Genomic DNA, 17,320 nt, shown 5'->3' with positions numbered 1-17,320 from the left:
TCAGCCAAAAAATCTAGTGTCCACTTACACGAGTTAGCCCAGTCACACAAATCTTTAGAACCAAGTAGGAATTCTTTTTCTGGATCCACATCAGCCGATATGGCAGGTCGAGATCAAGATTTAATTAATTCCTTAGTCAATGGAAAATTAAAAGCAGTAGAAACTAGCTTAACAATCACCCAGTAAGAATTAATTAATGACTTGATCAACATAAAATTAAAATCATAAGAAACAACCTCTCAAGTAACTCACCCACGATACCAACCTAACACTCAAAACCAAGGAGAACAAACCTCTCCAACATAATCCGACTTCGAAGCAAGTCAAATCAACCACCAATTACTCATACTAAACAAACCATTCAAAATTCAATGGAAGCAACAGAAATATTCCCAGAAGGAATATTTTTCGAAATAAATATACAAAAGAACAAAAATTGGACATATACAATAAATTGACTAATTTCATGAAAAAGCGTAGATTTGAAGTATTTTTCTTTGATTTCATTGAGAAATATTACTAGTCTGAAAAGAAGTTAGAAGTCATCACCAAAGAAAATTGGGTTAAAGAAGACAAAACCATAGTCTCTTTTAGTCACCCTCCACAAGAAACAATTTTAATTACAACTGTGAACACGCAAGTACTAGTCACTCCTTTCAAACTTCCAAAAGAAGATGCAGGAGTCAAGCTAGTCATCAAACAAAACAATTTCACAAACCAAAGTCTTCACACCATAGGAAAACAATTAGACAAATTAGAAACCAAAATAGATAGACTTTCTCAACCAAAACCAACAATTAGGGAAAAACCTTTAGTCAACTTCCCAGAGTCTTCCTCTAGCACAATAGCTTTAAAAACAATTTCCAAAAGTCAAAAAATAGATCAAATGTTACAAGAATTAAAACAAGAAAAAACAGTCAATGTTTTACAACATCTTGATGAATCTCAACTAGAAACAACTTCTGCAATGTGGGATTCAGAAGACGAGAGTGAAACAAATTCCATCAGAAAAGTAGAAGAAACTTTTCAAAATCTTGAACTAAAAAGAATCACGAACAAACGAGTCAATCCAACAACTCTTACCAAAAATTGATACCAAGGCCAACACTTTCGGATATTCAATTTGAAAAAAGAAACATCTAAAATCAATTCTCAATCTCAGCTAATAAACTCTATGAATGGAACATAGATGGATTATCAGAACAAGAACTTTTGAATAAATTACAACACATCTCCATGGTTGCTAATAGTTATATTACCAATCATAACCTCAGTCAAACACAAGTTGTCGACCTTTTAGTCACTGGATTTATAGGAATGCTCCATTCCTGGTGGGAAAAATATCTCACTGAACAATCAAGAAATGAAATTAAAAATGCAATCAAAAGAGACGAAGATGGAACACCCATCTTTGATGAGCATATAGGATGAGGAGTCTCAGATGCAGACAACACATTACTTTTCACCATTATAGAACATTTCATAGAGACACCTAGTAATGTCACCTCCAGAATTCATGACCAACTTAGTAACTTAAGATGTCCAACCGTAAGTGATTTTAGATGGTACAAAGATGTTTTCTTGTCTAGAGTTATGCTTAGAGAGGATAGTAATCAACCATTTGGGAAAGAAAAATTCATTAACGGATTACCAAATTTATTTGCCCCTAAAATTAGAAATGTTTTAGTTAATGAAGAAGGTATCATACCATATCATACCCTTACTTATGGAAATATTATTAATATTATCTAGAAATAAGGATTGAAAATGTGTATTGATATGAAAATTACTAAACAAGTCAACAAAGACAAGTCAATAGCCAAGTACGAATTAGGAACATTTTGTGAACAATACGGATTACCTCTTATTGCTCCATCCAACAAAAAGAAAAAATCAGAAGCCTACAATAGGTACCCAAATAGGTACTCAAGTAGGAGACATCCTAAATATAACAAATTTAAAAATAAGAATTTTGAAACAAATAAATTTTACGAGAAACCCAAGTCCAGTAAGTGAAAGAGGAAACCCTCAGCAAAATTCCACTCCAAAAACCAAGAACAAAAAGGAAATTGCTACAAGTGTGACAAATTCGGTCACTATGCAAATAAATGTAGAGTTAAGAAAACAATTAACCAGTTGAAAATCTCTGAGGAAGAGAAAACCCAGTTGATCCAGGTCTTAGAATTAAGAGACATAGACCATAGTCAATCCGAAGATGATTTAAGTTCTAATTCGTCTTCTTCCAATAATTCCTCAAGTAGTTTTTCATCCCCCAACATTAAAATAGGATTCACTGATACTTGTTGTAAAAAGATTTAAGTCCTCAATAAACAAGAAGAACAAGAATATCTTCTTATTGAATTAATCAGCAAACTAGATGACCTTGAATTAAAGTCATTTTATTTAAAGAAACTTAAGAAGTTAGTCTCCCCTGAAGAAACCAGTACTAGTCAATCCCAAGTGGCCCCAAAAATATGTCTTAGCACAACCCTAGAAATGTTTAATAAGGCTAAAAAAGAAATTACAGTCAAAGATTTACAAAGAGAAGTCAATAAAATTAAGGAAGAAATTAAGTCCTTATAATCAGAAAATATAGAAATTCGCTCACATCTCAGTAGTATCCAAACACAAGCACTCCTTGACAATAATGATGAAGAACACAATAGTTCTTCCTCCGACCAAGAGTCAGAATCCAAATCCATAGAAAACCTAACAGAACATCTAGTTTTAGGATTACTACAAAAAATTAGGATCCAGAAATTGTATTCTAAAATAAAATTAACAATTGCAAACTTCCAGTTATAAACAATTGCCTTAATTGACTCAGGTGCAGACTTGAATTGTATCCAAGAAGATTTAATTCCCACTAAGTATTTTCATAAATCAACATAAATTCTTAGTGCTGCAAATCAGTCACCGATGCAATTAAAATATGAAATCCCAAAAGCCCATGTTTGTCAAAACAATGTTTGCTTTAAAACTCCATTTGTTTTGACCCAATCATTCTAGGTCTACCCTTCATAGCAATCCTATATCCTTTTAAGGTACACCATAATCGTATAACCACCAGAATGTTAGAACAAAAAATCACATTTGAGTTCTGCACGGAAACACATCTCAAAAAATTAATACAATTACAAAAAGATAGCATTTCAAAAACCATCAATTTAGTTACCAAAAAATCACAAGAAATTAATTTCTTAAAAGAAGAAATTAATTACAAAAGAATTGAAGAACAATTAACAAACAAATCTTTGTTACAAAACATTGACAATTTTCAAAAGAAATTTGTTAATGAAATTTGTTCGGATATTCCCAACGCCTTTTGGCACAAAAAACAACACATTGTTAAACTTCCTTACAATAAGGAATTTAATGAAAAGAAAATACCAACAAAACCCAGACCAATCCAAATGAGTCAAGAAGTTATGGAATTCTGCAAAAAAGAAATCCAAGAACTTCTCAATAAAGGAATCATTAGAAAAAGCAAATCACCATGGTCTTTTCCTGCTTTTTATGTCCAGAAAAATGCTAAATTAGAAAGAGGAACTCTCAGGTTAGTCATTAATTACAAACCTCTTAATGAAGTCTTGGAATGGATATGGTATCCAATTCCCAACAAAAGAGATTTAATTAAGAGACTTAGTCAAGCTGTAATTTTCTCAAAATTTGACATGAAGTCTGGATTTTGGCAAATTCAAATTCACGAGGATGATAAATACAAAACAGCATTTGTCACTCCTTTTGGTCATTATGAATGGAATGTAATATCATTCGGTGTTAAGAATGCACCAAGTGAGTTTCAGAATATCATGAACGAAATATTTAATTAATACAGTCATTTTTCAATTGTTTATATTGATGATGTTATCATTTATTCCAAATCGATAGATGAGCATTGGAAACACTTAAACATGTTTGCTAGGATAATTAAGTCAAATGGATTAGTTGTCTCAGCAACCAAAATTAAGTTATTCCAAACCAAAATTAGGTTTTTAGGATACAATATCCACCAGTTAACCATTCAACCATTCAACCAATAGATAGAGTAATTCAATTTGCAGATAAGTTTCCAGATGAAATCACTGACAAAACCCAATTACAGAGATTTCTAGGATCTTTAAATTATGTTGCAGAATTTTGTCCACATCCTAGACAACAATGCAAACCCTTGTTTAATCGTCTAAAAGAAAATCCCTCATCATGGTCCAATACTCATACTTCCATAGTCAAACAAATCAAATCATATGTTAAGACTTTGCCCTGTCTTGGCATTCCAACTCCCAATTCATTCAAAATTGTTGAAATTGATGCCTCTGAAATTGGTTATGGAGGTATTCTCAAACAGTCAATTTCTTCCGGATCTCTTGAACAAATTGTTCGTTTCCATTCAGGAGTATGGAATCCAGCATAAAGTAATTATAGTACTATTAAGAAAGAAATATTATCTATAGTATTATACATTAGCAAATTTCAAGATGATTTATTAAATCAAAAGTTTTTAGTCAGAGTCGATTGCAAATCTGCATAACATGTTTTACAAAAAGATGTTCAAAAAATTGCATCAAAACAGATTTTTGCACGATGGCAAGCTAAACAGTCTTTCCACCCAATTTCCATTATTATCCTACAGAACCACATAAAATACTGAAATACCATCAAGCTATCCTTAGCGAAAATGAATACATGTCAATCAAACCTCTCTATAGCAAAACCCATAAAAACAAAATCATCTACCATTCTCTTTACATTGGAAGGTTTTTAACCAAATCAGATTGGGGAATCCGCCATTACAAAACCAAACCTCTTCATACCCAATATATCCATATTCCCAACAACCATTACAATTATTTTGATTACATTGATGCATGGACTAACATCCTTCTCCATCAAACAGAAGATTTTAGTCATTCATGATTCATTAATTTTGACAAGAGTTTCATATTGAATTTTCATGCATGGTTCCCAAAATGGTGGTCAACTCACGGCCCAACAGCCAGTCTCCTACTAAAAGAACTTATGCAGGTTCTCTCTGCTAGTTTCCAACAAAAATTTGACATAAGAAAATTCAACTACAGAATTAATGGCCAAGTACGAAGTCCCATGGATCTTGAAGTGGAATTATGAAGTCGAAACAAGTGAAATTTACAGAGCCAGATCAGTCAAGTGGTGGGATAAATTCAACCATTAGAAAACCATTAGTCAGGTCCTCATTGAATTTCCCATTACTCTACTCCCAGTCATTCCGACACAACCAGCACAGCCATCATTACCAGTTATCCCGGAACAATCATTATCAGACATTAGTCCATCTTCGTCCCTCAAATGAATTATCAAGTCTACCAAATCGTCAGGCTCAAAGAAAAATAAAGCCACTAAGCTTGAAGATTTAGCACAACAATTACTTGCAGAAGCAGAGATACTCCATACTGAAGACGAAGAAGCCTCAGACTCCGAATCTTCAGACACATCCTCACAACAACCATCCAACTCAGCAAGCCAAAAAAAACACAGTCATTTTCCATGTGAAGCATTTAGAAATTATTCTCACATTTTGACGAAGTTTGGAGTCATTCATTCATTCATCCATCCCGTGCTTTCACAATAATGGCAATAAATATTCTTCCACAACAAAAGCAACAATTATTCCAACAAATTTCACTATTCATCAATAGTGAAAGCAAGTCTTCCAAGACCTTTTTCAAGTCTTTAAGAAGTGAACTACGGATGAAAATGTTTCAAGTTTGGAATTTTCACAATTTCTCAATCAAAAGTTTCTTTGAGTTCACACTGTGCCCAAAGAAATAAAAAATTGTAAACACTTTTAATTTTAGAATGTCAAGGATGTCTGCGTGCACCAATATCTTTTTCATTAGTCATTTTCTTATTTACTGACTCAATCGTCAGTAAATCAATTGTAAGTTTCAGTGTAAATTTTGCAATAAAACTTATTTTCAAATTATATTTGCATCATTATTTTGAATTCATTATTTTCATTATGAAGAATATTTTCATAACAACTGATTTTGAATGGCATAAAATTCTTATTCACAGACAATTCATTGAGTACCTCAAGTTCAAGGTAAACACCAACCAATCATTTGTTCAATTCTTTCTTTTTGTTTATAACAGTTGGTTTCATGGCATTTTTAATCCTGGTTATCCTCCACATCAAGTTCGACATAATTCAATTAACAATTCATTTAATAGTTCTTTGAATCCTAATCATCATTGCCCTTGGTATAATTGTCCTCATTGTCATTATTATCACTAGTTCATATATATATTGCGGATCCAAAATTTTAAACTCGGGGAGTCCCAATAATAAAGGTGAAAAAATTTATAGATAAAAATAAGAAGTGTTACTTTGGGCATCTCGCTCCCCCAGTTCGTTGTAGAAAGTTTCTCTTCCCAACCACTATGTAAGAGAGGCTTGAGTGAAAAGAAAAACAAAGGTTTTCATTGTTCATATTCATTTAGTTAGGTCTAGGGTAATCACCTCAAGCCTAGGTCTTGGGAGGCACAAATCAAAGGGGCAACTCGATCTACCGTAGCCAACCTGGTGACCTCTGAGGTTCTAGACGCACAAGAAGGCTCTACGCCTTGGTTCGTGATCGTAGGAGCATGTCGAGATCCAAACTTCAACACGAGAGGTATAAACATCCCTCTACTTGATTTGTAGTCTTCCAACAATGGTATCAGAGTCACTCACACATTTCTCGAGCTCACATGATTACATAATGTATTTATGAGTATACCATGTTAGAAACGTAGAAAAACCATAGTTGCTTGCTTTTGAAAAAATTGTTTTTGGCATGCTTGTTTTTTCAGGGTGTTGATGCTTAGGTTATGTTCTTTACATTCATATGAGACTATGTTTAAATTTTGATAAATAAAAATCAAGTGGTTTAAGAGATAAGTGAAACCCTACATTCGTATTTGCATGAAAACATTTTTATACAAGGTTTTTACGAGCCTTTTTCTTGCGTTTATAGTTGTTTTTGGGATTCGCCCAAGAAGATTCAATTGTAGATGATAACTTAAGCTTTCTATCGACATGATACGCATCAAACCGATGCATATTAACAGACATATGGCATCTGCACTAGGCCTCGCCAGAATGCAAAATCTAGAAATTTCAGTTTTCTTGGAGGAAGAAGATGAACAGTTGTTTATCCTCTTCCACACTCAACTTGGGCAAGTACAGATGTACCATTAGGGTTCGAAAATGTTAGCCACACCGTTGGATTCATCTCTAGGAGTTGAATCTAACGAAGGTCACTATGATGGCAAAAGACCGCCACAAGGCGACGCATGGGTCAGGACAATTTAAATAAAAATGTTGTCACCGCTTTGGAAGGCGTGTGGGACGTGTTTTTTGGGCATGGCTGAAGCATGAATCTCAGTGGTTAACTGACCTAAGTTTGTATATATTTAGTTTTAGAAATTTGGACATTTTTAATTTATTGGAATTAAAGAAACATGTTTGCTAATTTAGATTATTCTTATCTATTTGTTTTTAAAAATTAAATATTTATCCACTATCTGCCGGGCTTTTAGGAAGGTCAATAGATTATGTCAATTTGCTCATGTCGATCTAGCATTTTAAATTAGAAAGAAATATTCTCTAGTAGAATGTTTAAATATGATTACTCTATTATTTTATTATAAATGAATGAATATTGTTATTGGGCTTGTTATGAGCATGTCCTTTAGAAAAATGATCCATGTTAAGGAGTTCATTTTTCCACATGATCTAGTTGGACCCAAAGTTAAATATTGGACTTCGGTTTACTAAGTGGTCACCTCTTAGTTGATGTGAGGTGTCAATGACAGATCTCTAAGGAGAAACCTTGGGTTTCTAAGACAGTCTGCTTTTAAAGACTTAACACCGCCGGTCCTCCCGAATATCGATCTGGCCACACTTACAAAGGTCCACTTAACCAACCCATTGTCTAAAACCCTAATTTAAATCCCAACGAAAAATCCATTACATGCATGGATGTTATATGATTGTTTGGGCCTTTACGCAATTTTTTTTGGACTTTGTTGAAAGATGCATGAAAGAAGAAGTTTAAAACGTGAGTGAGTTTTAAATAAGTTTATTTTGAAAATAATTAGAAAGTATGATCTTGACTCTTAGAGTGTCTTAATAGAATTTTTTTTATCTCAATTTATGAGAAAAAGTGAAATGTTTTCCAACGGACTTTCAAAATAAATCAATGTAAGATGTGTAAATAATAATGTCAAAAATTACTTCATCCTTGTAGAAAGAAATGGCTGCCAAAAATGTTGCTGCTGATTTGGCCAAAGGTGAAAAGTTTGTTGAAACCAACTATGATATTTGGGATAGGAAGATTCAATATCTCTTCAATGAATAAGAGCTCATGGAGCCTCTAGAGGTTTCGATGAATGAATCTGATATTAAGAGAGATGGAACCACTGCGACTCAACATATGACTAAAGTAATCTTGGTTCAAGAAAGATCAGAATGCTCGATTTACTATGTTAAGCAACATGCATGATGATTTGATTGGTGAGTATGAAGCACACTTAACTACCAAAGAGATATGGGACCAATTGAAATTTTCTTTCATGGCACCTCAACCACTAAGTTGCGAAGTCTAGTGTTGAAGTTTGAGGTGTATAAGGTGGACCCAAGCACTCTATATCTAAACATCTGAGAAAGATGTCCAGCATGATACGAAATTTGAATGTTGTTGAAGTGTCTGCACCGATGAGCAGCAAGTTCAAGTTGTGATTAGGTCCTTCCTAGACTCATGGGGTGCCCTCAAAGAGATCATGACACATACTAATCAAATTAAGAACTTCCATGACATCGCGTCATGTTGAACTAGAAGGTGAGCCCCGAGAGGTGACCCAAGTTACTGCCATTTCGACTCACATTTGAGCCACGAAATATGCTTTTTCGCCTATAGTTTTGTCGCGCAACTTGGTTTTTTACTAGTGTTGAAGTTTGAAGTGTATAAGGTGGATCCCAAGCACTCTATATCTGAACATTTGAGAACAATGTCTAGCATGATGCTGTAGTGTCTGCACCAATGAGTAGCAAGTTTAAGCTATGATTATGTCCCTCCTAAACTCATGAGGTGCCCTCAAAGAGATCATGACACATACTAATCAAATTAAGAACTTCCATGACATCGTGTCATGTTGAACTGGAAGGTGAGCCTCGAGAAGTGACCTAAGTTACTGCCATTTTGACTCACACTTGAGCGACAAATATGCTTTTTCGCCTATAATTTTGTCGCACAAGTTATTTATTTTTACTAGTGTTATGTTGAAAGAGGGAGATATATATATATATATATATATATATATATATATATATTGTGATATTTATGTTTTTCTTTAGTTGTGGATGTGTTTGGAGAGGAGAGGAGGGTGATATAATAGGGAGGTTGACAATTCATTTCATTTTCGGCCCTCTACTTTGGTGGGCTCTGGATCCGTGGCAACAAGGAAATGGATTTAGATTTCCAAAACCAAAATCCAAGAAGCCAGCTGGTAAAGTCACCTTGCTATCAAAATCCAACCCGCGTCACATGCTAAATACCCATTCGTAAGTTGGTAAACAAATTTAATCCGTTACAAGCATCTACTAAACCAGTAACGCTATTAAAATTAGGAGTTTTTAATATGGGTCTAATTTTATACGCCTCTTTTAAATGGAATCCATTAGTGTTACATCTTTATAGGTGGGACTTAGTAAGTAGACGTCAGCAACTAAAGTGTTCATGATTTTAAAAAAGATTACGTCAATTGCCATTGTAGGTTTTAACACAACTCATCCAAAAATTAAAGTGAATTAGATTTGGGAAAATTAATTTATTATTATATACCATCGTTGGGGAGAAAGGGTCTGGCGAATATGTATGTTAATCTGCTGTGGTCATCCATTTTTATTTCTTCTTTGTATTTGTGCCTTGCGGGAGGAAATGGGGTTTATAATACCTCTTGGTCAGAAGCTCCCATCATTATAACTACTGTAATTTTAGCCCTTAAAACTTAATTTTAAAACCTGACATAGGTTTTTTACTTGAATAAAACTGATTGACTAGATTCCACATCAACAAATTCATTAATTATGTTTGACTTCACACATTTAAAAATTTCGAATGCCTAAAATACCCCTATTTGAATTTTTTTTTATGGATAAACCCTATTTGGATGTTTGATATACATAATTAATGTCATGCAGATTGTAAGGAAGAATTAATGATTTTACACACAAAAAAAAAAACACTAACGTTATAAATTCATTGCCTAATATATAATAACATAAAACATGTCTAGTATATGTTATTATACATGCTTAATTAAGTCAATAAAATTATATTTTACATATTAATGTAGATAAATTATTTCACATACACATATATACATATATATATATATATATATGTGTGTGTGTGTGTGTGTGTGTGTGTATAAATGCCTGATATATGTAAAATTCATGTAAAATAATTGACGTACAAAAAATAAAAACATTTGATTCAAATAGTGCACCTACTATTAAAATTTTAAAATGTTAGATTGCTGCAAAAAACAAAATTAACCCAAGATATGTAAAATACATGAAAAATAATTTACCTACATAATAACAAACCCAATATATGCAAAATACAACCAAAATAATTTACCTACATAATAAAATGTGTCAAATATATATATATATATATATATATATGATATTGATACATACAAAATAAAATACCTACATAACAAAAGAATGCTATTTGATTCAAAATTAATTTACTTACAAAATAAAGCAAGGTTATTTGATTCAAGGTTAATTTACCTATTATTTGTACATATCTTATAATAATAAAATGTGTCAAATATATGTAATAATATATGAACAATAAGTTACCTACAAAATAAAAGAATGTTATTTGATTCATTATTAATTTACCTTCAAAATATATATTATTTGCTAATCATAAATTTACATATAAAGGTAAGACATATAGTAGTACGTATTGGTAAATTTTATATATATATTGAACTTATGGTAATACTATATACTTTTGACGTATGTGTGTCTATATATATATATATATATATATATATATATATATGTTAGGGGTAATAGTATGTGCAATAATTATTTGTTCATTATAATTAAGGTGAGTAATAACATTTATTAATTTGATTTGAATATTGTGGCACAAGTTGTAATATTTTGTAATAATAGGTCAATTACTTTTTTACTTGGTAATCTTTTTCAAATTTGGGTTTTATTTGAATGTTTAGAATTATGTGGGTTTTTATCTAGAGAACAAGATTGCAAGGGTCTATATCTAAAAAAACCTTATAGCTATTATGCTAATTAAACTTATCTTCCTGAATTGGTGGAAATTCTAGTCTAAAATTTGCTTGAATTTTACCGTTCTTTCCGTAGAAATTATTATTGATTGAGTATCTATTATTCAGGTACTTCAAATAATGAACTTGTGCGTAAAGAAGAGGAGGAAAGCGATGAGGATTGAAGAAAGAGGAAGAAGATCAACGTGCATATGGTTTAATAAAATGAAATTCAAAAGAATAATCATTTACTTTTTCATGAAATTAAAGGATTATCATAAACTTATCAGTTATAACTAATGATAAGATTAAGTGTAGCTTCGGAATGACAAAAAATGATGCAAAAAATAAAAATAAAAATAAAAAAGGAATGACAATACAGAGGTGGAATTACAATCATTGGATCTAAATAAAAAATAACTAAAAACCTGACTAATCCTAATACTAGGGTATAAAATTGGACATATTAATTTCCCCACCTCTATATTAAGAGGAGGAAGTTAGGCTTAGCCTCACAATGAACTAATAATAATATGGTTTAAATTCGCTTTTGACAAGAATCGAGCCTAATATCTCTCACTTATAAGTGAAGAAGAATACTACTAAGTGACAAATTTCCTCTTAAATATACATTATTTTTTCTCAAAAAAGATTAATATGTTCAGTAACTAAGGACTGGTTTGGTATTGATGTGCTTTGAAAAAAAAACTGTTTATGATGTACTGTGAGAATAAGCTCATTTTTACTGCTTTATGTTTTCAGTTTTTTTTTCACAAAAAACTGTGAAAATAAGTTATTTTTAAGTATTTACAAAACACATTTTTAAGCAAAATTATTTTTTTATATCCATTTTTTTATAAAAGTACATTAGTACCAAATCAGTACTAACTATTTTAAGAGCATACAATATTTTTTTCTCTACTGACTGTGAGATTCCTACTCTCTACGCCCCAGTTTGGGGTTGAGGTGATTTTAAAAAAAGCTGCTGTGAAAAATAGCTGGGAGTGTTTTTGGTGTTTGGTAAACTAAAAAAAAAGGGCTTATTTTGGAAGCTGCTATGAGAATAAGCTGAAATCAAAGGAAAAAGCTGAAGCTGCCATTTGTAGCTTTGGAAAACTGGCTTTTTTTCAAAGCACACAGAACTACGGTGCTCCTTTAATGAAAAGACCCACTATCAGACTTCTTTTTTTTCCAAAAGCACTTTTACAAAAAAGTTTACCAAACACTCTGCTGATTTATTTCACAGCCGCTTATTCTCACAGCACAGCCGCTTATTCTCACAGCAGCTTTTTTTCAAAGCACAGCAATACCAAACCAGCCCTACATCTCTCGTGCTTTAGGACCACCATGATCTAAACACAGCTGTTCTCTAATGTCTGCAAAATATGTACACATTCAAAAATTCAAAACTCACGTGTCCCCGGTTCCCCTACCCCGTCCGGAAGGGGTAGTTGACCGTTAAAATTCGGACCTACCTCCTTTCCATTCGGTCCCCACTGTTCAAACATTCAATGCCTCAAAATTCAAAACCTAAAATGAGAGAAATAAATTTAAATTGTGGACAAAAGAGATAGATTCGCATGCATTAAATATAGTGTTAGGTTTTTTTTTTTTTTTTCTTTTCTTTCTGTTTTTGTCAGAGGTGTTTGGTTTTTCTTTGACCTGAGCAAAAGCACTAGTAAGTTAGAAGTTAATTGTTAAAGGAAAAGAAAGTTGGTGAGATCGAACATGTACCAAAATGCAAAGATTTAAATGTTTTCCGTTATTATAGTAAAGCGTCATATGCAAATATAATGTTAGGTTTTGAATTTAAGGTTATTTATTTTTTGTCCAAATTTTAATTACATTATTACATTTACGTATGAGACAGTATTTTTGGTACATTAAATTTTTTTTTCACCACCACATACCGTGATGGCGACGGCTGCGGCGGTAGTAACGAGGCCACAACTACTAGCACATTTTCTTCCGACTATAGCTACCACTGCCACCACTACTGGCACATTTTCTGACGACTGTCAGTTAACAAATTTTCTTATTCTTTTAATTTTTTATTATTAGCCTATTGTGAGACTAAACTTACCTCATCGTTTGTTCCAAAAAAAACAAAAAAACACTCTATGTTTTTTTTCGTTCTCCTCTTTGTTGACGAATATTCTTACACACTGTGAAGCATTGAAGTCTAACTCCTCTGCCTCCTATTCTTCTTGTAATATCCGAACAAAGTCCAATCCTCGACGGAGTTTTCGATCCAAGAAACCCCAATATTCATCTACAAAACTTAGTTCTTTGAATACCCTTTATTCCATTACTCACAAAAATTCAGTCTTTCTTCTTATCTTGTTCTTTCTTTCTGGTATTTGATCAAGAAAGTTCACTTCAAATTCGTCGAATCCATGGCGGTCGCGGACCATTCGATCCATACGTGTTTTGGTGTCAAAGCCAATAACCCAAGTGCCAATTTACAGAAAACTGTTTTTGGTGTGCCCGTTTTGCACCATGGGGTGTCCTGTATTGGGAAGGAATTGAAAAGGAAAATTGGTGGTGGTGGAGTGCAGGCGGTGCAAGTGGGTTTGGCGGCGGCAGAGAGTTTGAAAAGTTTGAAGAGTTTGGATCTTGATGTGGTGTCGGAGAGGGAGTTGAGGGAGAAGGGGTTTTTGGGGTTGAGGAAGACCAAACTTGTGTGCACAATTGGGCCGGCGTGTTCTTCTGTGGAGGATTTGGAGAAGTTGGTTTTGGGAGGGATGAATGTGGCAAGGCTGAATATGTGTCACAACACGCGGGAGTGGCACCGCGACGTCATTAGGAAGATCAAGAGGTTGAATGAGGAGAAGGGGTTTTCTGTTTCTGTTATGATCGATACCGAAGGTACTCAGATTCATGTTGTTGATCATGGAGCTCCATCGTCTCTTAAAGTTCAGGTTAGGAGAGTTGCCCATTCATAAATTTTATCCGAAGGGAAAAAAAAAGGTTAATTTGATTGAATTGTATTTTTGTTGGATTATCAGGAGGATTCAATCTGGCTATTTACCACTGAAAAATTTGAGGGTTCGCTTCCATTCACAGTACAAGCAAATTATGAAGGTTTTTCTGATGGTAAGTGACGAAACTGCAATGTATTATTGGCAGTTTTATTGGAGTGGAAGGTGCATTTTGCATTGATGATTTCCATGTAATTTTTTTGGCAGGTATCAAAGAGGGTGATGAGCTTGTTATTGATGGAGGAATGGCATGCTTTGAAGTCATTGAAAAATTAGGAAGCGACCTGCGTTGTAAGTGCACAGACCCCGGTCTATTCCTGCCTCGAGCCAAATTCAGCTTTTGGAGAGATGGGAAGCTTGTGGAGAGGAACTATGACCTCCCAACTCTGTCTACTAAGGTCAATATCTGTACAATCTTCTTACATTTTCTTTTTTGAATTGTCTGGCTTTTCTTAGTGAAAGTAAATTTTGCTTTTAAGTTCGTCTATAATACATTTTGATGCTCATGTTCATTTTGTTTCGCAGGATTGGTCTGACATTGAATTCGGAATCTCTGAAGGCGTCAATTTTATTGCCATGTCATTTGTAAATGACGCTGAATCTGTGAAGCATTTGAAGAATTACCTCATCACCAAATCAGCCAAGTAAGGCAGTAGACAGTTATGGTTCAACATTTTATATTTCGTCGGAAATTTTATTCCTTGCATAATGTGATGGATTCTTTTAACAATATGATATTTGGCATCAGATTCTCAAGCATTTACGATTTGAGTCAAGCAGTCTTTCAATCAGATATAAATCCTTACCATGCTTTTTAGAAGCCACTAATTATATCATTACCTCTTGCTATTATCCTTTGGAACTCCAAATATGAAAACTACTGAGGTCTCCCTTTGCAGATCCACAAGAGTTTTGGCAAAGATTGAGAGTTTGGAAGCCCTTCAGAATTTGGAAGAAATTATAAAGGCTTCTGATGGAATCATGATTGCGCGAGTTGACCTTGGAGTTGAGATCCCACTTGAACAGATTCCAACAGTCCAAGAGGAAATAACCAATGTCTCCAGGCAGTTAAACAAGCCGGTAATTGTAGCTTCTCAGTTTCTTGAGTCAATGATTGAATACCCAACTCCAACGCGTGCTGAGGTACGATTAGCATCTCCTAGAACTATTGTAATTATGATGATTATTGCTGTTGCATGGGGAGCAGCAAGAGAGAAAATTAATCACATTATGATGGCTACTTCTCAAAAGGTTGCAGATGTTTCTGAAGCTGTTCGACAATATGCAGATGCATTGATGTTGGCCGGGGAATCAGCAATTGGATTATTTGGAGAGAAGGCTCTTTCTGTTCTTCAAACGACCAGTAGTAGAATGGAAACATGGAGTCGTGTGGAAAACCAGCAAGGTTCTCTCCTTCAGCGCCAACTAGGAGTCTCGTTGCCTGACCGCATTGCTGAGCAGATATGCAATTCAGCTGTTGAAATGGGTACTTTCACTTTTACCACATCCTCTTTTTTTTTCGATTTAAGTCTCTTTTGAAAATCGGCTAATGTGCGACTTAAGTTTATAATAAATTAACAGTCCTGCTGAAGAACATTGGAAGATTTTATGCTATGCTGGTTTACCTTAATAAAAACTTCATACAAACTTGTCAGAATTGTATCTGTAATTGAGTGTTGAAGCAAAGAAATAATAAGGGCAGGATCCCGGAAAAAAATACAAATGATGTTCGCTTGAATCTATGAAATTAGAAACCAATCAAAGAAATTTTCAGAGTCTAAATAGTATGTATTGTTCCCGTAAGTTACAATTAATCAACTTTTTTCTGCATGTGCAGCTAACAGCCTTGCTGTGGATGCAATCTTTATTTACACCAAGCATGGGCACATGGCATCGCTCTTGTCACGAAACAGACCAAACCCTCCCATATTTGCTTTCACAAACGATGAAAGCACCCGTATGGCTCTGAATTTGCAGTGGGGAGTGATCCCTCTTCTTGTTGATCTATCGGATGATATGGAGTCTAACATATCAAGCACCATCCATCTCATAAAATCAAAGGGATTGGTGAAACAAGGAGATTGGGTCTTGGTGGTCTCGGATGTCACTCCTTCCCGCGCTACTCCGATGGCATTCCAATCAATCCAGGTGAAGACCATTGTTTAGGAGGAAAACTGTTTCTTTGTTTAAGGTAATGTATAATCACAAACAATGTCCATAAGTACTGAACAAAACATAGGATCGGAATCTTAGGGTCCATGGAAGTACTATAAGGGAACTTTTGATGCATGGACTCCATGTTAATGAACTCCATGTTTGGTTCATACTGAGGTTGGTGTTAAATAGCCCAATCGAGTCCTAGTTTATCCATGTTAATCCTCTCTGTATCGTTCTGTGTATTTCATTTTCCTTTTATTACATCGATCTCAGGTTACCAACATGAACCAACTTGGCCAGATTACATATAAAAACACCCCGTTTCGTGACTGCCAAGCCTCCCGCCTTGCTGCTAAGTGTGTCGAGCTCTTCAAGAAGATCATTTACGTACTGCCTGGTGGGAAGAAGCTTGAGAAGGAGCTGAAATACTTGGGGAATGGCGGTTTAAGCGAATTTATTTTGATGGGTTTTACGTATATTTGTGTTCACTTTTGAATGTTATCCTAGCCCGGGGTTAGCATTTGGTTCCAAGGATGGTGACGGAACTGCGCAGACAAAAGTCATCTGAAAGTTTATAGTAAGCTTATCATTTTGCAGATTTCCCACATGGTGATAATAAATGATCTGTTGCTGTCCAACTGTCTGATAATATAAGATATTTATGTTAATGAGATACTAACGAAACCGTCGGAATGAAGAAAAACTTGCCTACACCAAGGTAGAGAGATTAGAAGAATGGGGTATACATCACGTTTAATGGAAGTCGCTCTTTTCGGAATGATTACAACGTAAGTTAGCTTACTTTAGCTACAAGAAAGAAGTGGCACCATTATTTTTGTAAGAGACTCCTAACG

General features: G+C 34.1%; 1 protein-coding gene across 1 annotated transcript; it reads left to right on the top strand.

Annotated features, from left to right (window-relative positions):
- Positions 1-13,414: 13,414 nt before the first annotated feature.
- Positions 13,415-17,104, top strand: LOC103436310 (pyruvate kinase isozyme A, chloroplastic-like). The gene is made up of 8 exons (XM_017332510.3): positions 13,415-14,249; positions 14,337-14,424; positions 14,517-14,707; positions 14,835-14,953; positions 15,209-15,452; positions 15,561-15,795; positions 16,147-16,457; positions 16,740-17,104. The coding sequence occupies exons 1-8, from the start codon at positions 13,725-13,727 to the stop codon at positions 16,959-16,961; spliced, it is 1,935 nt and encodes a 644-aa protein (XP_017187999.3). The 5' UTR covers positions 13,415-13,724; the 3' UTR covers positions 16,962-17,104.
- Positions 17,105-17,320: the final 216 nt, after the last annotated feature.

Source organism: Malus domestica, chromosome 05 (assembly GCF_042453785.1).
Source record: "Malus domestica chromosome 05, GDT2T_hap1".
In the NCBI taxonomy this organism is placed as follows: Eukaryota; Viridiplantae; Streptophyta; class Magnoliopsida; order Rosales; family Rosaceae; genus Malus; species Malus domestica.
Note: the sequence above shows the minus strand (reverse complement) of the source record. Positions and strands in the feature narration are given on the sequence as shown.

Bases quoted from the DNA above. Each gene is read 5' to 3' on its own strand.
- LOC103436310 (XM_017332510.3), top strand. From the start codon at position 13,725: ATGGCGGTCGCGGACCATTCGATCCATACGTGTTTTGGTGTCAAAGCC. The intron at 14,425-14,516 runs GTAAGTGACGAA...TTTTTTTGGCAG, and splicing joins TTATGAAGGTTTTTCTGATG to GTATCAAAGAGGGTGATGAG. The intron at 16,458-16,739 runs GTGAAGACCATT...CATCGATCTCAG, and splicing joins TGGCATTCCAATCAATCCAG to GTTACCAACATGAACCAACT.